This window comes from Microtus ochrogaster, chromosome 18, assembly GCF_000317375.1.
Source record: "Microtus ochrogaster isolate Prairie Vole_2 chromosome 18, MicOch1.0, whole genome shotgun sequence".
Taxonomy (NCBI): Eukaryota; Metazoa; Chordata; class Mammalia; order Rodentia; family Cricetidae; genus Microtus; species Microtus ochrogaster.
The window spans coordinates 20,903,112-20,928,361 of NC_022020.1; the positions used below are offsets into that span (position 1 = coordinate 20,903,112).

The window sequence follows — 25,250 nt, forward strand, 5'->3', positions numbered from 1 at the left end:
TATATATTAAATAAGTACATATTAATATATAATAAAATAGTTTATTTTCTCCCGGTCTTGGGGTTATTTTTTATTATTTTCATGCCATTTTTTGCGGAACTTTTAAAAATTTTGGTGGAAGTACAATTTATTTTTCTAGTATTACTTATCATTATGATTTGATATTAATGATTTGTGATTTTGGTATCATAAGATCCTTAAGAAAGTTGCCTAACCTAAGGTTATAAAGAAATACATATACTCACTTATAAGATTATATTAAATTAGCTTGTACACTGAATTGCTATGATGTCTTTGTGGAAACTCGGTTGACCCTGGGTGTTGTTTACTTCTGGACTCAGTCCTACTCCACTGACCTGTGCCAGCTCTACAACTATTTTGATTATATTAACAAGTTTTAAAGATAGCAAATGTAAGTTCCCTCACTTTTCTTTTGCAATAAATTGTTTAATTCTTTTGCCCCACTTGGAGTGCCAAATGAATTTGAGGATTAGCTTTTCCATTTTTGAAAAAAGACGATTAGAATTGTGAAAGAGAGTGCATCTAATTTATAGGTGTGTGTGTGTGTGTGTGTGTGTGTGTGTTTGAGACAGGTTCTCATTGTGTAGCCCTGATTGTCCTAGAACTTACTGTATAGACCAAGCTGTCCTTGAACTCAGAGATCCCACCTGCCTCTGCCTCCCAGTGCTAGGATTAGATGCATGTGTTATCACTCCAGACTTTAAGTGTAATTTCACACAACAGTGTTTTTTTAGTTTTTACTATACAAGCTTTAAATTTAAGTATATTCCTGCACACTTTTCTTTTAATGTTATTGACAGTAGAATTAATTTCTTTTCCACAATATCATTTGTTAATGTATACAAATAGAACGGACTGGAAGCGAGTAAAAACAACTAGAACAAAGAGTGAAACAGCTGATGTTGGTATTCTCATTGTGCTAAAGGGGTTGAATGTCATGACCTGTTGGTACTGAGGTGCTGCCGTGGATTTTACCCTTTATTCCATTAATGCACTTTGTTGTATTGATTCCTGTGTGTTGAACCTATCTTGTTTTTATTGGATATATCTCATCTAGTCATGCTATATAATCTCTTAAAATTTTTAGGAAAGATTTATGTATATGAGTTTTTCCAGCATATATGTATGTATGTAAGTAAGTAAGTATGTATATGCACAGTATACCTCCCTGGCCACCAGGAATATCAGAAGAAGGTGTCAGATCCTCTGGATCTGGAGTTAGGAGTTAGGGATGGTTGTGAGCCACCACATGAGTGCTGGGAAATGAACCCGGGTCCTTCGCAAAAGCAGAAAATGCTCTTAACCACCGAGCCATCTAATAGTCCCTGTAACCCTTCTTTTATGTACTAGGTTATGTTTGCTAGTCTTTTATTGGATTTTTTTTTCACTGTGTAGCCCAGGCTGGCCTGCCTTTGGTTTAAAAATTTGTTTGTTGACAAGTTAGAGTTTGTTTTTAATCTGTTTACTTTTAACTTGTTTTTATTCTATTTATATTTTATATAATTTATATAAGGTATATCTGCTATTTCTGTGTTTTTTGTGGGTCACATTTTCTTCTCATTTTCTCCCTTCTTTTTGTATATGTTTTGCAGTGTGCTGTTTTAAGTTTTTGTCTCTTTTGCTCTATTTTAGATTTGCTTTTTGGTGGTTTATCTTTAGAACTCAAACTGTTGTTGATTTGATACCAACCTACTTGCAAGAGCATACACAAACACATATTTAATTGTATCTTTCCTCTCTCCTTACAGTTATACAAATTATATTGCCATAGAATTTATGCCAAGCAACAGTTATAATTATTCTTTATGTAATTTTCTTTAAAACAATGTATTATTTTTTTGTTGCTGTTTTCATAGAAAAGAATTTATGCGGCAGGAAGACCACACGTCGTTAGAAAGGCCTGATTACAAAATGCCACCTGGGAGCTGAGATTTGAGGAGGGTTATGATAAGGGCTCATTGTATCTGAGCTGTTTATACAAACAATATGCTTGTTGCTGATCACCTGCTTTTTTTGGATCCTGGAAGTTTAGTGTGTTGGGGAAGGGTACCTACACAATCAGGTCCTAATGTTAGGTATTCTGAAAAACTCAGAAATTATTTCTAGTGTACACACACATATCCTTCATTAGTGTCAGTTATACTGTTATTTTTCTTTTTGTGGTTACCTCTTCTGGTTGTTATTAATTATTGTATTAATCTTCTTTCCTTTTCAGGCAATAAATAATGTTGATGGGAGAACCATTTTCCTAATTTCCAAATTATTAAGCTGGTCGTCATAATGGGTAAGTTTAAGTTAAAAGCATTTAAAATATTTATAACTAAAGAATAGGATGAGGGAGAACATATTTATCTTATAAATTTATTTAGAAATTTATGATATAGTAGATTGATACCTGTGATATAGGAGATTTAGCTAGCATTTTACTTAATGGATTTTAAGGCTTAGGGAGAAGAATCACACACACACACACAGATTGTAGAGGTTAAAAAGACATTTAGAAAGTCTAGTTTTTGAGGGCTCAGCATACTCTCACTTTGTGTAAGGTTGGGTTAGGTGTGTAAACCAAAGCTTCACATTATCACTTTTAAAATTCTTCTTCGTCTTCTTTGTAGCCTTGAACTCAGTGTCTCCTGATAGTCCAGGTTCTCCACTCTAAGTAGGTCTCTGGTCGCTCCAAATCGGGCACACTTTTACTGACTCCTGTTTGCATCTCACTTTTGTTTCTTTCATTTGCATTGCGACTTATATATTAAGTTGGTCTTTATAACCCTTCTGAAACACTCTACACTCTAGTTACAAGACAAAGACCAGTCATTGCCTAAAGATACATACATAAAAGGAATGGGGAAATGGTATAATTATTATTTCAAACAAACAAAAAATACATACTGGAGTATTCACAGACAGTCATGACTGTTTAAAAGTGGCCATCACAAGCTGGATGGATGTCTTGGAGCATGTAGTTAGTTCCAGCACTGAGGAGATGGAAGCGTGGGAGCGGGGATCTCTGAGTTCAATGAAACCCTGTCTCAAAACAAAGAAATCACACACACACACACACACACACACACACACACACACACACACACAATGGGAATCACAGATACTTGAATTTTTGAGAATATTAATATATAATGAATACATATACAATCTATCAATTCAAAATTCAGTATTTGTTTGTTTGTAATTATTTAGACATAGGGCTTCTCTGTATTGCTCTGGCTGTCCTTGGGATTCACTTTCTATACTAGGCTGCCCTCAAACTCAAGGATCTTCCTTGCCTCTGCCTCTTGAGTGCTGGGATTAAAGGTGTGTGCCCCCATGCCTGGCATTCCTATACGCATTCCTAATAAAAGTTATTTGAAATTAATTCCCAACCCTTTTCTGTTTTTATGCTCAATTGAGTGCAGGTGTCAAACATATGCTTCTTTTTTGTGCTTGTGCTTAGTCTGTGATCCTCAAGATATTTTCACTCCCTGTTGGATCAATCCATGACCCTTCTGGCACCTGTTACCTGTCTCATCTGCCTAGCATCCCATGGCAATCACAGGCATTCCTAACTAGAGTTGTTAAGACAGTCCCTTTGTAGTTAGTGTGTGCACACTATGTTTGGTAGTTTGTGGAATTGTTAGCTCTGTCTTGTCAGAATCTCCAGTTTCCACCTTGGCAGGACCTTCTTAAGACCTGAATTTTGTTAAATGATCTTTTCCTTTTTTATATATAATAAAAAGTATTTGTTTTCTTAACATGGAAATAAATATATGTGGGCATGAAAAGAGATTGGAGCTAAAGCTTTCGTAGGTATTTATTTGGCCACTGTGTTACTGAGTATATAAAAATGCCTAAATTCAAGTGCTAAAGGTTTTTATTAAAATAATCAGAACAAGATAGGTACATTTAAGTACTAGATTCTCATTCCAGTGTGGGATTAAGGATCCTAACTTTGTGTGTGTGTGTGTGTGTGTGTGTGTGTGTGTGTGTGTGTGTGTGTGTGTTTGAGACAGGGTTTCCTCTACGTAACAGCCCTGGCTGTCCTGGAACTTGCTCTATAGACCTGGTTGACCTTGAACTCACAGAGATCCACCTACCTCTGCTTCCTCAGTGCGTCACCACTTCCTGGCTGGCCTCTGTTTTCTAAGAAATGAATTTATTTTATATTTTTGATTTTATTTATTATATATACAGTATTCTCAGTATTCTGTCTGCATGTATACCTGCAGGCCAGAAGAGGGCACTAGATATCACTACAGATAGCTGTGAGCCGTCATGTGGTTGCTGGGAATTGAACTCAGGACCTTTGGAAGAACAAGCAGTGCTCTTAACCACTGAGCCATCTCTCCAGCCCCCTATATTTTTGATTTTAAATAAAATTTTTTTGTGCTTGGTGCCTACAGTGGATACTAAAGGTTATGGGATTGTCTGGAGTTACAGTTGTGAGCTACTGTGTAGGTGCTGGGAATGGAAGCCCACTCCTCTGTAGGAAGAGCTGGTGCTCTTAACTGCTGAGCCATCTCTTCAGCTCCACATTGTTATTGGTCTTTGTTGAGAAATATTTCAATTTATTTGTTTGTTTGTTTTCATAATTTATGTGTTTGTTTTATGTGCATTGATATTTTGTTTGTATGTATGTCTGTGTGAAGGTGTCAGAAACCCTGGAACTAGAGTTACAGACAGTTGTGAGCTGCCATGTGGATGCTGGGAATTGAGCCTGGGTCCTCTGGAAGTAGTGCTCTGAAATACTGAGCCATCTCTCCAGCCTGATAAATAATTTTATGTTTGTAGTCTTTGGGAGAAGTTTGAGAGAACCCTTCAGAGCATTGGTAGGCAGTAGTTCTAAGTATTACATCTAGGAACACATCTCTAAGGCAAAGTCTGTGTTTTTAACATATAAATGCTAAAGGAAGATGTTTACATAAGGTTTATATTTTTACTCACTTTTAGTCAGGTTTCTGATGCCTGATGTTTTGTTTGGGAGTCATAGAAAAGAATTTGTTCCAGCTGAGCTGTTTTGATGCAAGGTGTTAAATCAGTAAATGAATTAGAATGGCATTTACTTTCCCTACAAATGTGTCATGTATAGAGGGCTTGGAGAGAGCTCAGCAGAAGAGCGCAGCTTTAGGGGATTAATACCTCTACCTCTGCCTCCATGGGTCCCTGCACTCATATATACTTATCCGCACACAAACACATACATACACTCAATTGAAAGTAATAGAAATAATATAAAATAACAAGTAAAATATTTAAAACAAAAATAAATGTCTCATGTGTGGATACTTAGTTTATGTTGAACTTGAGTCTTACGCAGATTGATATTAGCTGTTCTCAGAGGTGGTATTTTGTATTTACTTATAACACAACATTTGGCAGGTTGATCCCTGTGAATTCAAAGCCAGCCTGATATACATAGTGAGTTCCAGGACAGCCAGGGCTACATAGAGAGACCCTGTCTTCAACAGCAACAACAGCAACACATTTATATAATCTATGAGTATGTTCCACATGTTTGGAGGTGGCCATAAGAGCCAGAAGAGTGTACAGGATTCTAGAGTCACAGGTGGTTGTAAGCTGCTCAGTGTGAGTACTGGGAACTAAACTTGAATATTCTGGAAGAGTAGCAAGCCCTCTTAACTGCTGAGCCATCTCTCTAGTCCAGCTAATTCATCTTTAAACTCAATTACATTATAAATTCTGCTTCTTATCTATGATGAATATATGTTGAAATTACAGTTTTGTGTATGTGTTCTTTTAAAAAATACCTAGATGATCAGCAAGCTTTGAATTCAATCATGCAAGATTTGGCTGTCCTTCATAAGGCTAGTCGGCCAGCATTATCTTTACAGGAAACCAGAAAAACAAAACCTTCATCACCAAAAAAACAGGTATCTATTTCAATAATATCTAAAACATTTCATTTTTATTATTTTTAAATTACGTGTATTTGTGTGTCTGTGTGGGTATGTGAATGAAATTGTAGGTGCCTGTAGAGATCAGCAGTCCTGAAACCCCCTAGTGCTGGAGTTGGAGGTGGTTGTGAGCTGTCTGACATGAGTGTTAGGAGTTGAGCTTGTGTCTTCTGCAAGACCAGTATGTAGTAACCACTGCACCATCTTTCTAGTCCCAAGATCAGTAATATTTTAATAAGTATATTTGTTGTTTCATAACTTTCATTTCATAGCCTGATCTTGTAAAGACTTCTTTTATACTTTGAATCAAATGTTGTGTTTAATATAAATTATCTGGTATGTTTGCTTTTTTAATTTTGTCTTATTTACAACATTTAATGTGATACAGTGTAAATGCTGTGTATAGGTAGAATATTGAAATAACAAAAAATGAATACATGTTTTAAAAGCTATGTGATAATTGCATAAGTTTTTATTTCACCTATTCTTCAAGCATCTAAGATAAACAACTTATTTTCCCAGAAGTCTCTTCTGGATACTTAGAAATGTGATGATTTTGATTCCTATAAACAAGTATGAGGTGGAAAGCATGGAAAGTAGAATTTTAGAGTTCCTCTTATGTCTGTTTTTACTTCCCATAGTTTCAGTTACTCATGGTTGGCTTATGTCAGAAAATAACAGGTATGATATTGTATAGATAAGCAGATCATAAGTTTTAAATGTCATGCCATTTGAAGTAGCACAGTGAAATCTCACACTATCCTGCCCTACCTTGCTTAGGACATGAATTCTACCTCTGTGTGTGTTGTATCCATGTTTGTTACTTAGAAGCTATTTAACTTATGGGATTGACTACCGAAATATGAGAAAAAAAGAGACTGACAATTTGAACAATCAGAAAAGAAGCTTTAAAGTACTTCCTTTAAGAAAAAAGGAGAAAGTTCTGAATTTAATAAGGATCAACCAAGCCAAACAACAAGCATATGTTCAGATGCCTTGAAACATACAGATGAAGAAGATCTATAGCATAGATTCTGTATGTCCTTGGGTTCAGGTCATTTGAGTACATTGGTGCTCTTTCCTTATTGTCAGATCTGACAGTGTAGTCTCACCTCAGCTTTTTACAGACATCAGGTGATTAGAATTACACTTTGAAAATGAAACCCCCTCTCTTGTGCTCTGTGTCCAATGAGTAGGCTAATAACTAATATCTTCATTTTATTATAGAATGATGTCCGAGTCAAATTTGAACACAGAGGAGAAAAAAGGTAAGGAAATGTTAACACATCAATTAAATCATACAATAAAACATGTGTTCCAACTAAGCTATTAAAGATTCTTTTTAGATTTGAATGAAGTTTTGTGATTTTAAAATTAAAAATGGAATAGTCTTTGGTAATGTGTGACACTCACCTAGACTGAAGAGAAATAGAATATGTCAGGTGCCTGCCGACCATTGGAAATACTGAATGTGCTTGCTTTGCAATATCAGGAAGTAAATAAAATTGTCTCATACTACACACTTTAAAATTTTACTCTTTACTTTTATTTTTACTGAGTTCAATTTTTGAGTGTTCTCAAGAGATTTCAATGCCATGACATGTGTTTTGTTAGTATGTTTTGTACAGTGAGTTGGAATGGTGACTGCAGACTATTTATTTAGCATGATTGTAAGCCTAGCCTTCTATGCCTGCTGTCTGACTAGTATTTGTACCTCAGGGTGAAATAACTGACAAAAAGATGTAATAGGAGGTACAATTTTTTGTTGTTGTTGTTATTAGTGACTCATAATGTTAATGAAGGCTTGTTAGTCTTAAGGAATTTAAAATGGCTCATAAGTTATATAACTCGAAGATGTGAATATAATTCACCAGAGATACTGGGGGATAAAAGTATACTTGACAAACTGTAAAACTATTATCTAAGCTGTGAAGTGGTGGTGCGTGCCTTTAATCCCAGCACTCAGGAGGCAGAGGCAGGTGGATCTCTGTGAGTTCAAGGTCAGCCTGCTCTTTAGTTCCAGAACAGCCAGAGCTGTTCCAGAACACAGAGACATCCTGTCTTGAGAAACCAAAAACCAAACCACACCAAACGAACAAACAAACTAAAACCTATTGTCTAGTAATGTATTCCCTGTTTGACATTATTTTCTGGGTCTTTGCTAGCTTTTTCGTTTCCTCAGCTCTGGATTTTGTATGTGGTATGCCCTAATACTATAAAAAGTGAGCACGGAAGTGGCTTCTCCCCTGAGAAGCTAATCTAACATGGTTCTCTCTAGACTTAGTGCATGTTCTCTGCGCTGGCCACGCCTCAGGAATAGAAGAAGCAAATATCATAATTTTATTTCACTTCAGTCCCTTAGAGTCTTAGAGTTGTTTAGATAGTAAATGTGCTAAAATGTTGAATTAATAAGGATCCAGAAATCAAATTTGATCTCCACAGAATGGATAACTTACTATTCTTATCAATTTCACTGCATTCTGTTACAAATATGTCACATAGTTAATTAAATTCACTTTCCTAAGTGGATGCTTTACACTGGTTTTTAATATTTATGTGATTATGAATTAAACTTTGAGAATCTTTAAAAAATTATAAATTAGCATAGAACAAATTTTAGTGGTTCTGTTTTAAATTTTATATTGAAATAATTTTTTGTATTTTATTAAAAGTGTATTATAATTTTCACTTTTTTTTTCATTATTTGATTTTTTTGAGACCGGGTTTCTCTGTGTAGCCTTGACTGTCCTGGAACTTGCTCTGTAGACCAGGTAGACCTGAAACTCACAGGGATCTGCCTGCCTCTGCCTCTGAGTGTTGGAATTAAAGGTGTGTGCCACCACCTCTCATCTTTTTTTTTTTTAAACTTATGTGTTTTTTATGTGCACTGGTGTTTTCTCTATGTGTATGTCTGTGCGAAGGTGTCAGATCCCCTGGAGTTACAGACACTTGTAAGGTGTCATGTGGGTGCTGGGGATATTAAACCTGGGTCCTATGGAAGAGCCAATGCTCTTAACTGCTGAGCCATCTTTCTAGCCCTTAATTTTTTCATATAACGAAACAACTGTTGTAAGTATATTGTTTATTACAAAAAAAATAAAATATTTTAAAATTATTTTCCTGTAGAATTCTGCAGGTTACCAGACCAGTTAAACTAGAAGATCTGAGGTCTAAGTCTAAAGTTGCCTTTGGGCAGTCTATGGATCTACACTATACCAACAATGAGGTAAATGTGTGCCATTTCACTTTAGTAGTCTTTATTTTGGACAGTTCATGTGTTCATGTAAGAGCCTGTACTTTCATTTGGTGACTAGCAAAAGAGTGGTCCATTAGATGACTGATGTGACATGTTTGTGTGAAAATAGTTGAGTAAGAATAGACAGTAGCAGGATAGGCAGCACCTCGCCATTTTCTGCTTTAGTTTTTTTCCTTTTACTCTATGTATGCAGTGAATTTACTTTCCTTGGGCCTATAGAGCTTTGGGAGTCAACTGTATTAAAACTTAGGATCATTGGATGGTGTTTAGGATGTTTTTTTATTCCTATATATATTTAAATATTTTTATTTTTCTGTGCATGGATGTTTTGTCTGCATGTGTGTCAATGTGAGGGTACCAGATTCCTGCAGCTGGAGTTACAGACAGTTGTGGATGCTGGGCATGGAACCTGGGTCCTTTGGAAGAACAACTAGTGCTCTTAATCACTGAGGCATCTCTTCATGCCCCTTTCCTATGTTATTTATGTTTGGGGTCAGTACATATGGTCTTGAGGCTCACTATGTTTTTGGGAAACCCTTTTAATCTTGAGATTAGAACTGTATTAGATAGTAACTGGACTTTCTTAGTCTGTGTGGGATCTTAAAATTTTTAGTTAATTTTTTTAATCTTTGGAAAATGCTTTTTATTGGCCTAATGTTATGATTTGTGAGTTGCAGCCTTTTATGGGGTAGCCATTACAGATTTGTAGAAGAAGCAGATAGTAGATGAGTTGAAAATTTTTTTAAGGAAATACATAAACTCTTGTGACAATGAATAAAAGAGAAGTCAAAGATGGGAGTGACAGTGCCTGCTTTAATCCCAGTACTTGGTAGCAGGGGCAAGTTGGAGGCCGAGGCAGGTAGGCATGTTAAGTTTCAGAACAGTCAGGTCTACATAGAGACCCTGTCTCAAAAAACCCCAAACAAAAAAGGTCTGTGAGTATCCTCTTTACACTATTAAGGAAAAACTAGCTGAGATAATATTTATACTGAGATTTAATATTTAAAGCCAGCCCTCCAAAGAGTTTCAGGTGAAGAACAGAAGATGGAGCAGCTTGAGAACAGTGTGAATAGCAGGTGTACCAGTGGAGATGGAGAGAAGAGAGAGGTCACCCTAAAACTTCAGCAGACAAAATACATGAAGCCTGTGCAAATAAAGTATTTCAGAATAGCTCCGAAAGGAAAATACTTTTTTTTACTTTCTTCATATGTATTTAATAGAGTTTGAAGAAAATATTCCTTTAAACATAAAAGGCACAGAATTCCTCACCACAGTAGCACAGTCTGATTGCTTATTCACAACATAGAGTACTTTCTGTGCTGAATACCAGACAGTTTATTGCTTTGGGAGCTCCAGGGCCAACAGCAACACCAGCCAACCTGTGTCAGCCCCTTCTGCCTGCACCAGCTTACAGACACAGAGCCACAGCAGGACCTGGGTAGGAGTCCCAAGAAGAACATGTTTCTTAAGTACAAATCTGTGTCTTAAATAGGATCTCTGAACAGAGTAACGAGTATTGTACTATAGCAATATCTTGAAATTGTACTTTTCAGTTCATTTGTGGTTTTATTACCCATAAGCATTTGTCTTACCCAGTCTTCTGGGTGCTGTATCATAGGTTCACGCTGGCCAGGTTTTCAACAGCCAGCCTAGGGTTCTTGGGGTTTTCTAGATGTAAGCACGGGGTGAAGGACGTAGAGGGAAGATGATTATCAGCTGTCCTGAAGGGCAGCTCTCTGGATAATGCAGTTTTCACCCCACCCATTTTTCCAAATTACCTATCTAGATTCTTTTCCCATATAAATAACTTGACCTTGAGTCATTATCTCCTAGTATGATTCTCAGGGAAACAAAGACTTCCTATCTTCCAACCCCTTTGTCCACCCCTTCTTCCTTTCCCTCTCTCTCCCAGGGTGTTTTGTCAGCAATAGGCAAGAGGAGTTAAGTTGATGTGTACTAGCACAAAACTAGCTGCAAATAGAAATTGGGAATAAACTTTTAAGTAGAGAGTAGACAGATGTAAACAGAGTTCAAATTAGTCTTGGTTTATATTTGCACTTGGCAGCTTTCCCTTTTTAAAAAAAAAATAATTTTGAGACAGAATCATACCATGTAACTTTGGCTGACCTGCCACTCACTGTATTTCTTAGGATGACCTTAAAGTTCTGTCAATCTTAAAAAAAAAAGACACTGTTTTCATAAAACACTCTATAGAGTATAATTACACACCATAGTAGTTCCTGGGTTTGGGCACATCTCTGGTGCTCACCCTATGATACGTACTGAACAGCATTTGCCAGGGGCCTGCTCTTTGCTGTATTCTGCTGTAAGGGATCTTAGCTTCATGGATTTATACTGCACAGGACTCTCAGCTAAGTAGACTTTACATTTAAATATGTCTCACATGCTCCGCTCTTTAGGGATGATTAGTAAGTGTGGCATATGTCCTTTTATTTACAGTGTTCCTCTTCCACTGAAATGATACATACTTTTATATCATTGACAGTTTCCTTAAGCTACACAAAATTTTTTACTTAAAAAAATAAAAGATTCTGATTTTTGTAAATTGTGTGAATCCTACTTTTTTTCATAGACCTCTTGGGTGCTTCTGTATTTTATAATATCTTATCCATGAGTGAATCCTTTGAGGGTTTCCTGAGATGATCGCTCATTTGGCTTGCTTGTTCTAGAGTGTAGTGGTCAGTCACCAGGACCAGAGATGAATACAGGTGAATTGTAGATTGCAGATATGTAGCTGATGATACTTCCCATGGCAGCTTTCACAGATACTCAAGGTTTGTTACATTGCAAACACATCAGACAGAGTATAAATCTGTGGTTACTATTGAAAAAGAACTAAGAATTTTATTTGTGCAGGTGAAAAGAGTACCTTATTTTATATAATTTGTGTGTTTTTACCTTTCACTGTTCTTAGCATGAATATACTTACTGTACCTTAAATTTAGCAGTTATAAAATATCACAGAAAATTAATTTTTAGTTATATTTACTAGAAGAATGTAAGGATTAATAAGAAATATATTTTGACTCTTTACGTTCTTTCTGAGACTTTAAGTGGTGTTGGAATAGAAGACAGAGCTGTGTACACTCCTTAGACTGTCACTGTAGTAACAGAGTACAAGGGGTTTTAATAGAGGACAGAGCTTACACTCTTAGACTGTCACTGTAGTGATAGAGTACAAGGGGTTTCAGATTTGCAGTTCCCCAGTAATGGAGCCGCTCCTGGAAGAGCCTGACCTGATGTGATGTTTGCACGATTCCTCTATCTTTTTGTTCAGCTCGTAATTCCGTTAACTACCCAAGATGACTTAGACAAAGCTGTGGAGCTGCTGGATCGGAGTATTCACATGAAGAGCCTCAAGATATTACTTGTAATGAATGGAAGTACACAGGTATGAATTGGGGTTGTATTTCTCATTGAAGATTCTAAGACTTGTAATCATTTAATATAATCTAATTTATAAAATTAAGTTTTATAAATTATTTAATTTATAAGTTTAGTTTACAAAATTGAACTTACATACTTTTCATTACTGTAACTTAATATCCTTGTTCCCCTGTAACTATACAGTCAGAGTTACAAATAAGAATATATTATACATGTGAAATGAATAGAAACTGGCAACTTGCAAAAAAATTATGTTAGAATTGAAATGTCCATTTTTTATTTTTACCTTTTACATTTATTTTGTGTGGATGGGGTGAAGTGTGCACATTGCCACAGGCACATGTATGAAGAAGATCAGTTCTCTTCTTCCCACATGTTGGTTCCAGGGTTTGAACTGCAAGCTCGCTTACCTGCTAAGCCATCTTACTGGCCCTGAAATATCTTGTCTTCTTCATCCTCTCCTCCCTTCAACCACCTGTTTTCCTCCCTCCGTCCCTTTCTGTACCTGGGTGCAAGAGATCTTCTTGTTCTCGCCTTCCAATTAGGCTTATGCCACTCTTCTGGTAAATTAAAATTTGTAAGAGTAGATTTGAAAAGTCCCAACAAGAGTGGAGAATAGCTAGGCTGTGTTGTAGTGAGAGGAGGATTCAGTTGAAAGCCTCAAATGGGAAGAATAGCATTAATTGCTCTTTTCTCTTCTAGGCTACTAATTTAGAACCATCACCATCATCAGAAGATTTGAATAATACACAACTTGGTGCAGAGAGGAAAAAGCGGCTATCTGTAGTAGGTGAGAAAGCCAGGGTCTGAATAAGGAAATTGAGTGATTTCTCAAATCCTTCTCATCTTTTACAATACTAATGTATTGTAACATGAAATATATTCCTGATAAGTAGCACCTTGTCTCTGTGCTCTCTGCAATCACATGCTTGAACTACTTTGTCTTAACTGTTGTTCCTGAGAAATTAATTTTACATATTGTAGGACTAGCTATATCCAATTAAAAATTTTTGTTTATACAGAGTATTTTAATATTCAGGAATTCAAGTAAAATTTCGAAGAGGTTTTAATGATATGAGTAAAGAAAGGCAGTAACTAAGACATTATGACTGGACTCTCATTTCTAAGTTCTCTAAGGTTTTAGGTATTGCCAGAGTATGCTATCTATCAATATAAACATGGCTAGAAATAACTAGATTGTGTTATTTTTTTCTTGTATCTAGTTTTATTTATCATGAATAATGAATTCCTTATACCTAAGCTTATGATATAAAGAAATAAGGATCCTGTGCGCTATCTTGTGAGGTGGCCTTATTGAGCCTGGGTAGGCAGAGGGGTTTTAAACCCTCCATGCTTGTTGCCATAAAAAAAAAAAAAAAAGCCATTTACAAGGAGCTGAAGAGACGACTCAGTGGTAAAAGTGATTTTTGTTCTTTGAAAGAACCAGAGTTTGATATTTGATTCTCAGCACCAGTGTCAGGTGGCTCACTACCATCTGTGTCTCTTGGTCTAGGGGATAAACACCATTTTCTGGTCTCTGCTGGCACTTGCATGCGCATGAATACATGTTGACTCACATGTACATATAAATAAAGGCAATAAAATAATTTTTTTTGTTGTTGTTGTTTTGTTTTTTCGTGACAGGGTTTCTCTGTAGCTTTGGAGCCTGTCCTGGAACTAGCTCTTGTACACCAAGCTGGCCTTGAACTTACAGAGATCCACCTGCCTCTACCTCGAGTGCAGGGATTAAAGGCGTGCGCCACCACCGCCTGGTTAACAAGATAAATTCTTAAAGTATCATTAAAAATTAAAAAAAAATAGACAAGATCAAAGTGTTTGTTGCTTAAAGAACAGCTGTTTTTAACAGATAGGGAATAGAATGTAGTCACTCCAGGTAGCATGAACTCTTGTATTGAAGGCATAGACTTGAAAAGGAAAGTAAAAGAGGGGATACAGGTAAGTGAAGAGAAAGCAAAACATTTGGGTGAAAATCTAGAAATGACTTCAATAGAAGAAGGGTTAACAATGAATGAAAAGATTAAATTAGCATGTGAGAAAGTAGAGGAGTTTTTTATGTTCTTTTATTTTCTAGAATAAGCTGCTTTATGATCATTCTCTTTTTAAGTGTCTTGTCTCACGTGAGTCTGTTTCAGAGAACTAGAGATATGACCTACAGAGATGATACATAAATAGACAGGGCTTATCCTTATGCAGATGTACTTGATATTACTTAAAAAAAGTGAAAGACTATTTGAACTGAGTTCAAATTCTGGCACTCTCACTATGAAGCCAGTGCCTTTTCCCTTTCTTTGAAGCAGTAGATTAAAACCACAAACAGAATACTTGTAAAGTAGGCTACGCTTCTCAAACTGGAGGCACAGTTGATATTAACTGTATAGTTTTTCTTTGTAGAAGTAAAATCAGCCACTTTGTTTCAGTTGTTAGACACAAAAAACTTAAGTGCATTAGTTAAAATGCAATTTTGAATTCTCCATTATTAACCTATCAATAAGTATTTTTGTTGTTTGACTTGGTGCCAGGATAAGACAAAAACTGAAAATTGTGCAGAATTTCTATGAGTGTATTAATATGCCCATTACAATCAATGTTAAGAATATGTGTTGTCAGGTAATCGGATGAAGAAACTTTTATAGCTGCCTTCCATTTCAGTTAGTAGTTGAGGATATTGTTCTTTTATTTTTTTTTAAAAAAAGGAATGTTCAGAAAGAGTAGAAATATCAGGGATGCAGTTATAACTGTAACCATAGCTATTACAAAGCCGACATGAACCCTGAGCTCAGCCCACACTTCTTTTCAGACAGCAGATGACGTCTCTGCACGTTTAATAGGTGTTCTCTTGCTCCTTCTCCCTACTTAATAAAGGACCCCTTTATATATGCTTCTTTTCCTTTAAACTTAAATAGAATTTAAATGCTTACACCACTTATGTATCTATTTACTTTTAAAAAACCTGCAAGGAGAGCAGAAAACTATGTTAATAAAGTATCATTTCCTATGAACCAGGTAAAAATAGGTAGATTATTGTTTCATAAGAGTTGCAAATAGTTAAATGAACCATCTAAATGAATGTCAGGATCTCCATTTTTTCTTACAGTATGAAGTTTTTGGAGGAGAGGGATAGGGCAGAGTCTTATTGTATAGGCTGGTTCATCTGGAACTCTATGTAGATAAGGTTGGCTTTGTACTTAAGAGATCTGCCTGTCTCTGCCTCCTGGGTGCTGGCATTAAAGGTGTTTGCCAGCACACCTGGGAAATTATGAAGACATTTAAATGAAAGGAATATAGCTTGCCACAAGAACATAGTTTTAAGTAATAAAAAATAAGATATAGGATACTAAATCTAAAATAGGACCCAAATGACTAGGAAGCAATCTCACTTCAGGTTTCTAAAGATTAAAGATTGTGACCAGAAAGAATATCATGGAACCAAATGTTCACAACATATGTTTGTGGTGAATGAATTTACCATCATAGCATTCTTACCAAGAAGTGATGTAGTACTGTGTACTTTGATAGTAAAACAAACCAGTTGCCAAAGACACTAAGATGGTAACTTGCCCTAGACTTTAAGCCATGCCTGAATACAGAGCCCTTATTCCTTTACTATTCCATGATATCAGCAACAAATTATATCAAAGACTAGCAGATACAAGTTGTCTTTGGAAATTCAGAAGCAGTGGCATTAATATAAGTTTCTCTTGTTTGTTATCAGTTCATGATATGGTTGTCATCAGTCTGAAAAACTTTAGTATAAATTAGCATATTCGAGTGAGGTTGTAGAATGTTAATTTAGAGTTTAGAGAGGCTATAAAAGCTCTAAGCCTGAATATTTTGATTAAGTTTCTATAAGCACTAGATTTTCTTGCTAATTTATTTTTATGTGGTTAGAAATATAACCTATTAAATTGAAACAAAAATTAGTTTGCTTGCTGACAGTAATAAAACTTACAATTTTTCTTTTTGAGGTACCACTAATAGAGATAGAAGTTCCCCTCCCCCAGGATACATTCCAGATGAACTACATGAGATCGCCCGGAATGGGTCATTCACTAGCATCAACAGTGAAGGAGAGTTCATTCCAGAGAGCATGGACCAAGTAAGCCAGATAGATGCTGTTTTTCACTATATGTGAAGATGCACTGATCAGGACCAGTGTGATTTGGCAGATACCTAGGGTGGGGTGTGTGTGTGTGTACATTTTCTGTAATCCTCTATCTTAAGTGAAAAAATATTAGAAGCTTCTCATTAATTTACATATGCCTTTTTGTATTAGTATGTAAAATTACTGAAACAATTTGATTTTCTTTCTTTTTTTTAAGGTTTTATTTATTTATTATATGTACGGTGTTCTGCCTGCATGAATGCTTGTAGGCCAGAAGAGGGCACCAGATCTCATTATAGATGGCTGTGAGCCACCTTGTGGTTGCTGGGAATAGAACTCAGACCTCGGAACTCAGACCTCTGGAAGAGCAGCCAGTGGTCTCAATGTTTGAGCCATCTCTCCAGCCCCATAATCTGATTTTCTTATATTGATCATCCATGACACATTTGGTTTGTAATCTTAGATTAATTATCATTCAGATTTTTAAAATGAACATTTTATTTTGTTTATTTATTTTTACTTCTTTGAGCTTGCGAGATAGGATTTCTCAGTGTAGCTCTGGCTGCCCTGGAACTCACTCTGTATATCAGACTGGCCTCGAACTCCTGAGATCCACCTGCCTGTAGAGGGCTAGAGGTGTGCGTGCACTACCACTGCCTGCTTAGTGAGCACTTTAAAGATGGAGTGAAATTATAAATACTTTATGAAGCTGATGTTTGTGAACTGTTTATTCCATTTTAAGAACACTTCAGGTTTGTAGTAATCAGATGTTTTTGTGGAGTTGCTGTTAGGCCCTTACCCTGCACTGATGCCCACATACTGCAGCATTTTAAATCTAGTGTAGCAGTCACTGTATGGTTCATCTCAATTGAACAGGGCCATTGTCCAGTTTTTAATAAGCAAAATTACTTCAGCTTCAATTACTTGACTATAGAAAAACTGTATTTTGCCTAAAAAATTTTGTAGTCTGGAGAGATGGCTCAGAGGTTAAGAGAACTGGCTGCTGTTCCAGAGGTCCTGAGTTCAATTCGCAGCAACCACATGATGGCTCACACCCATCTATAATGAGATCTGGTGCCTAGAACACTATATACGTAAAATAAATAAATTAAAAAAAATTTTTTGTAGTCACAGCTTGTTTATTCAGAATGTTTATAAATGAGTAATTCTGCAAAGTGACTGCTGTTTGTTACAGAGTTTCTTTGGAAGGTCCTAAAAGGATTCTGAAATTGTGGGGAAAGTTGTGTATATTTCTGGATATGCTAGAAGCCATTGAATCATATATTTTAAACGCATGAAGTTTATGTTATGTCACAAGCAGTTTTGTTTTTTTTTTTAAAGTAACATTTGCTTATTATCAGGCAGAATCATGGTGGAACTCTTTATTTTCCTAGATGTTGGATCCATTGTCTTTAAGCAGCCCTGAAAATTCTGGCTCAGGAAGCTGTCCATCACTCGATAGTCCTTTGGATGGGTAATTATGATTATTGGTCTGCCTTTTATTTCATGTTGATATATAAAGTTATCAATAATTCTTTTATTCTACATTCTGAAAAATGTAGCTTATTGATAATTGTCTTCACTGACATTAAGTAAAGTTTTCTATATTGTGAATAAATCTTTTTGGCTTGAGGCAGGGTTTCTCTATAGCTTTGGAGTCTGCCCTAGAACTCACTCTGTAGACCAGGCTGGCCTTGAACTCACAGAGATTCGCTTTCCTCTGTCTCCTGAGTGCAGAAATTAAAGGCATGCGCCACAGCGCCTGGAGTGAATAAATCCTGTAACCTCATGAGATTCAAAAACTTTATTGTCTTATTATTATTTTTTCTATTTATGGTTTTCAAAATCTTGTTTGTAGCAAGTGCAAACTTAGACTATGTTTATTTTAAGACAGCTCTTGAAACTGTTGCAAAGTTTCTCATGTTTGGTTTTGGCAGTTTCTTAAAAAAATTTTTTTTTTTAATTTGTTCCCTGTATGCATGATGTGCATTTGTGAGGGCGCCCTCTTGTTCTCAGAAGACATTGCTCTTTGCAGTCTTGTGTAGCACAGTTAGTATGAGATGCTTCACTTGCTATTTCCTCCAGGCTTCTTTATGACACCAGACACACGCTTGAAAATTCACCTATAATTTCCTCTACACATACCTATGAAGCCTGTCTGTCAGTGCTTGCCTTGGGGAATCTACTCTGTTTACTCGTACCCACCCCACCTCCAAAGAAAAGAAAGAAATTTTGTAATATTCCGTCCTGAAAATTTGTTATTGATGTTTGTTAAGTTAAAATTATATGTCTCTTATATAGATTCATAAACAATTTTAGAAAAAAATCTTTCAGCATTAAATTGAAATGCAGGTGCTTCAAATCTCCATGGTTTCAAATGTATCATTCTTACCCCAAAAGTAGTAGCTGATTTTTAAAAGCTTGACTTTTTGTCTGTGTGTACTAAATGAATGTTTCAAAGAAGTTTCTCTTTTTAAAACTTTATGTTAGTGCTTATGTGAGCTCCTTTACACACCCACACACACACACAATATTAACACACATACAAATACAGATATTGTTTAAAAATTTTTAAACATTTTATTACATACCTTTTTTTAATTTAATCTTACATTTTCTATCTATAGAGAAAACTATCCAAAGTCACGGATGCCTAGAGCACAGAGTTACCCGGATAATCATCAGGAGTTTTCAGGTTAGACTACAAATTCTACGTGCTTGAATGTTTATGTCACGTTTTAGCTGGGAGGGAAAAAATTTTTGAAAAAAGTTAAAAATGATAAATATGCTTTTCACTATTAAAAATACTTTCCTTTTTTAATGATAACATTCTTATGTCTTAACAGACTATGATAACCCTATATTTGAGAAGTTTGGAAAAGGAGGAACATATCCAAGAAGGTATCATGTTTCATATCATCATCAAGAGTATAATGATGGTAAGTTTCGAACAATGAGACTATAAAAACAGATTAATATTAGCCAATATTTTAAAAATGACCACATATTTAAAAAGCCTCATATTTATGATGACCAAATAATTTGTTCTTGAGTCACTTAAGTTTCTGGTTAAAAATAAATAAATAAAAACCTTTGCCAGGAAAAATAAAATAAAAACCTTTGCCTTTAGTCTCAATACTCAGGAGGCAATGTCAGGCAGATCTCTATGAGTTCAAGACCTACATAGTGAGTCTCAGGACAGCCAGGTACATAGAGAGACCAGGTTTCAAACAAACAAACAAACAAACCCAAGAAACCTTTTGTGCTGGGGCTGCAGCTTAGTGGTAAAGTATTTGCCCAAAGCCCCAAATTTGTCCTCTGTCAACCCTCCAAAAAACAATTTTTGAGAATATCAGGTTATAAGTAAAGCAAAAATAATATAGTAGTTTTATGCCATCTTGTGATATTTAAAAAGTTTAATTACAGAGGGATAATTAGAAATGGTATAAATCAGAAATCAGAAATTTAGTCCCAAAGGGTACAATTCATATTTTCTTGTTCCTTTAAGAAAGTAAATTGGGCTGGGTGGTGATGGCACTTGCCTTGAATCACCACTTGGGAGGCAGAGGCAGGTGGATCTCTGTGAGTTCAAAGCCAGCCTGATCTACAAGAGCTAGTTCCAGGATAGAGTCTTTTTGCACGAGGAGGGGTCCCTTTGTTCTGTTCCTACAGCCAACCTTACATTTGAAATAATCACACAGAAACTGTATTCATGTAAGTCACTGCCTGGCCCATTATCTCTAGCCTCTTATTGGCTAACTCTGACATCTTGATTTAACCCATTTCTATTAATCTGTAATATCACCACAAGGTCGTGGCTTACTGGGAAAGATTCAGCATGTCTGACCTGGTGGCTCCATGGCGGCTGTCTCTCTGCTCCTTTCTCCCAGAATTCATTTCTGTCTTCTCTGCCTACCTAAGTTCCGCCCTATCAACTAGGGCAAGGCAGTTTTTTTTTTATTCATTATCCTATGAAAGCAGCACACAAACAGAAGGAAGGAACTCCTACACCACTCACTGTCTCAGAGAGAAAAAGAAAAGAAAACAGATTGGGTCAGAGAAGGTGTATTAGTCACTAAAGTATATGCTGCTCAAGCACAAGGAAAGCTGGCACAGCAGTGCATGTCTCTTCCTGAGCTTGGAGGAGAGGGTGTGGAGCAAAGGATTCCTGAAGCTTGGTAGTTGGCTTGTCTTGCTCAATCAGTGAGCATCAGGTTCAATGAGAGATCCAAAAGTAGTACTCCAGAAAGTAAAGATGGCAGCTGGGCATGTTGCCCACGCCTTTAATCCCAGCACTTGGGAGGCAGAATCAGGTGGATCTTTGAGTTTGAGACAACCCTGGTCTACATAGTGGGTTCCAGGCCAGCCAGAATTACAGAATCACATAATTATACCTTGTCTTAAATAAAACAAACAGATAAATTATATGGTTATGCCCTGGTCTTAAATAAGTAAATTCATACATACATATGAACCAACTTGGTCACAAAAGGGTTTATTTCACTTAGCAGGCTACAGCCCATCATGTAGTGAAGTCAGGGTAGGAACTGAAGCGGAGTCCATGGGAAAATTCTGCTTACTGGCTTGCTCTCATGGCTTACTCAGCATGCTTTCTTATACAGCACAGGATCATGTGCCCGTGGTGGCACCACCCATGGTAAGCTAGGCCCTCCCACTCATATCATTAATTAAGAAAGTGCCCCACTGACTTGCTTACAGGCCCATAAGATGGAGGTAGTTTCTCAATTGAGATTTCCTGTTCCCAGATGACTCCAGCTTGCGTCAACTTGACAAAACAAACTAAAAGAGCCTACTAGGATCGACAGTATCTCTCTGCTACCTATAACTCTCCAGTTTGCTTTTTATGTTTATTTTAAAATCATTATTGGAAATGAAAGTGAAGAATTTTTTCTGTGGCTTTCTTATGCACACGAGTGTTTGTGCATTTTTCCATAGCAGGGCACACGTAATCATTGTTATTTCAGGTTTTTCAGCCTAGATTTCAAGGCTGATTCTTATTCCACATTATAGATGTTTAAATATCCTGAAAGTGTAGTACATTAATAGAAGGAGTAAGTTAATTCTCTTTTCACGTTGTAGGTCGTAAGACTTTTCCAAGAGCTAGAAGGACCCAGGGCACCAGCTTCCGGTCTCCTGTGAGTTTCAGCCCTACTGATCACTCCTTAAGCACTAGTAGTGGAAGCAGCATCTTCACCCCAGAGTGTGACGACGGTCGAGTAAGAAGAAGGGGAAGTGACATAGACAATCCTACTTTGACTGTCACAGACATCAGCCCACCCAGCCGTTGTAAGTAATAGAAATGTTTAGCAAAACATTTGCATAGTTTTATGTTAACAGGAATAAATGCAAGTCAGAACTCAGGGAAAAACACTCTTCACAAGAAATAATAGCATGCTTTTTAAAGGTGACTAGACATTCAGGTATAAGTGTATATTAGGGCTAATTACTGTAGCCATAATTACTAATTTTTCTTCACTTTTATTAGGAAAATTGTTACTAATTGTTCTTATCTATTCTAGTCTACATGTCTGTGTTAAGCACTGAGACTCTCTATGCAATTTCTAAGAAATAGCCTAGTGAGGAGATTGGTTTATGGAGAAAAATTACAGTATAACATTTGTTAGATCCTGACATGCAGAAATTTGCTAGTTGTGTGTGTCAGATGAAATACTTTTACAAAACAACTTAAAGGAGACCCAGCAGGATCTCTGTGGCCTTGACTGGCTTGGAACTCATTACATAGACGAGGTTAGTCTTGAACTCACAGAGATCTTCATGCTTCTGCCTCCTAAGTGCTAGGATTAATGGTATACACCACTCTGCCTAGTTTGTTTTTTCAGTTTGCTTTTTTATGTTTTTTTACAATTTTGCATGAAGTGTCAGACATCACTTATAGGATCATGAAGACTGAAGTAAATAAAATTTATACCTGGGCATATGCACAACTCTTCTACCTCATTCATTTTTATGATGGATTGAGTCAGCAGACTCCTAGTTTACTGGGTTGGTTATTTTGCGTGCTCCCATACCTGTGTACCATGGGCTTAAAATTCTTCTAAGAGTTTTGCCAACTTGGCTTTTTAGATGGTTTCTAAGTGATCCTGCTCAAGCCCCAGCATTTGGTACTTTTTTGTGCCTGCTTCTCAGAAAGGCAAACTCTCCCTGTGTCCTTATCCTGCTTCCTCAGCCATGGGCTGCTAGAGACAGTCTGTGACTTCAGTCTTGAGCAGGCCCCATTCAGATGGGCTTTATCACAGATCCTGCCCTTTTCTGGAGGAAGAAAACTCTTAATGGTCAGGGCCTCAGGTTTCCAGGCCTCGTTTATTCTCCAGGGTTTTTTGTTCTGTTTTGTCTTCGTTGTTTTTTGTTTTTCAAGACAGGTGTCTCTGTAGCTTTGGAGCCTGCCCTGGAACTAGCTCTGTAGACCAAGCTGGCTTCACCTCACAGAGATCTTCCTGTCTCTGCCTCCTGAGTGCTGGGATTAAAAGTGTGTGCCACCACTGCCCAGCTTGGTTTTTGTTTTGTTTCATTTCCTTTTCCACTGCTCTAACATAGTGATAACAGGGCTTGTTACTCTTCTTCAAGAAGTTTCAGGCTGTTTGGTTTTGTTTTTTTGGCAGGGGGGTGGGTAACAGATCTCACTCTGTCCCTGATGGCTCAGAACTTCCAAGGGAATCCCCTCATTCTGCCTCCTTAGTGACAGAATTAAAGGTGTGTGTCACCAGCAGTGGCTCTTTCTTTTCAGTGTGGCTGTCTATCACAGGGCCATTCCATTTCTTATCTTTGACCATCAAGGCTATGATCTCTGGCTTCTATGAGTACATGGAAGAGGTACAGAGTGAAGCTGTGTTCAGTGCTTTTCATAGCAAACACACTTGTTCACAGTGGAGCTTAGCTTTCCTTGCTGGCTGGAATGGATTTGTTTATATGCTTCACCATTTCCTTTCTCTCCTTGGAGTGCCTCCTTTTCCTTAGATTTTAGGTTAGTTTGATACCCTGTAATCTGTGCTCCAAAATGTACAGTAAAGGTTATAGTTTTTTCCAGAGAGAGCAATACACATCTATAATTCCAGTACTTGGGAGCAGAAGCACCAGAAGTTGAAGGCCAACCTGAGGTACATAACAAGTTACAGGACAGTCAGGTCTACATAGTGAGACCCTGTCTCAAAAAAACAGTTTAAAAAAGTTATGGGGGCTGGAGAAATGGTTCAGTGGTTAAGTGCACTGGCTGATCTTCTAGATGATCTAGATTTGATTCTTAGCACTCGGGAGGCAGTTTACAACCATCTGTAATTCCAGTACCAGTATATCCCATGCCCTTTTCTGACTTTCAGTTCTGTATGCATGTGGTGCACACATACACGTATACAGGGAAAACACCTGTATACATAAAATAAAACTATAATTTTATTGATTGCCTGATTTTTCCTACAGAAGTGGGAAATGATACTTTTTCCAGATTTCTGTATTATAGATGGAACTGAAAACCCTCTTTACAAATATTTTAATTTGCTGCAGTAAATTGGAAAATCGGGTATCTTACATCTTAAATTAATTGAAAAATGACTGTCACTTTGGTAGTGGGGAAAAGAAAATCTTCCTGAGGGGGAAAAACTTGTCACAAGATGCAAACTTTTAGTTAGACTTCTTAGAAGAATAAGGAGAACATATTTTGGAAGATGGAGACCATTATAAATTTGGATGATCATAATTTTCCCTTGTATTTACAATGTTCAGTTAAGGATGTCATTTTATAGTACCTGACTACTCCATTTTAAGAAAATATTCTTTTTCAGCTCCTCGAGCTCCAACGAACTGGAGATTGGGCAAACTGCTTGGCCAAGGAGCATTTGGTAGAGTCTACCTCTGTTATGATGTTGATACCGGAAGAGAACTGGCTGTTAAACAAGTTCAGTTTAACCCTGATAGCCCGGAGACCAGCAAGGTAAAAGTCACCATGCAGATTGCTTCACTTGGCCATTGTAAAGCATTTTTTCTTGGAGGGGGAAAAAAAAAACCCAAAACAAAAACAGGACTAGTGAGATTATTCCAAGCCTAAAGGCCTGATTCAGTCCCCAGAACCCACATGATAATTGAGAGTCAGGTCCCACAAGTTGTTCTCTGACCGCCACAATTGTGCTGTGGCATGTGTGTTCACCCTCTGCCCCCATACCCAGAGCCAGACTAAATGGACATAAAAGGTTTTAAAATGTAATAGAACAGTGTGGTGGGATTTGTGGATTGTAGTAAAATGTTATTTTAGTGCTTTATTTGTATAAGGTAACTTTAGCAAACCTTCGGGGACTGTTAAGTAAAAGGTATTGGGGGTCTGGAGAGATGGCTTAGTGCTTGAGAGCACCTGTTGTGCTTTCGGACAACCCATGCTAAGTGCACAACACACACCTGTCTCTAACTCTAGTTCCAGGGGTGTTGAGCATCCTCTGTTGGTTTCTGAGGGCTGTGTGTGCATGCATGCCAACACACACACACACACACACACACACACACACAC

General features: G+C 36.9%; 1 protein-coding gene across 1 annotated transcript in view; it reads left to right on the top strand.

Moving 5' to 3' along the window:
* Positions 1 to 25,250, top strand: part of Map3k2 (mitogen-activated protein kinase kinase kinase 2) — a 79,185-nt gene that overhangs the window by 43,212 nt on the left and 10,723 nt on the right. The window contains exons 2-13 of the mRNA XM_005355872.3: positions 2,237 to 2,305; positions 5,788 to 5,906; positions 7,158 to 7,198; positions 9,057 to 9,156; positions 12,485 to 12,598; positions 13,297 to 13,384; positions 16,581 to 16,711; positions 18,112 to 18,191; positions 19,345 to 19,412; positions 19,564 to 19,656; positions 21,818 to 22,024; positions 24,535 to 24,683. Coding sequence (XP_005355929.1) covers positions 2,302 to 2,305; positions 5,788 to 5,906; positions 7,158 to 7,198; positions 9,057 to 9,156; positions 12,485 to 12,598; positions 13,297 to 13,384; positions 16,581 to 16,711; positions 18,112 to 18,191; positions 19,345 to 19,412; positions 19,564 to 19,656; positions 21,818 to 22,024; positions 24,535 to 24,683 — 1,194 coding nt within the window. The 5' untranslated portion in view covers positions 2,237 to 2,301. The remainder of the gene's footprint in view (positions 1 to 2,236; positions 2,306 to 5,787; positions 5,907 to 7,157; positions 7,199 to 9,056; positions 9,157 to 12,484; positions 12,599 to 13,296; positions 13,385 to 16,580; positions 16,712 to 18,111; positions 18,192 to 19,344; positions 19,413 to 19,563; positions 19,657 to 21,817; positions 22,025 to 24,534; positions 24,684 to 25,250) is intronic.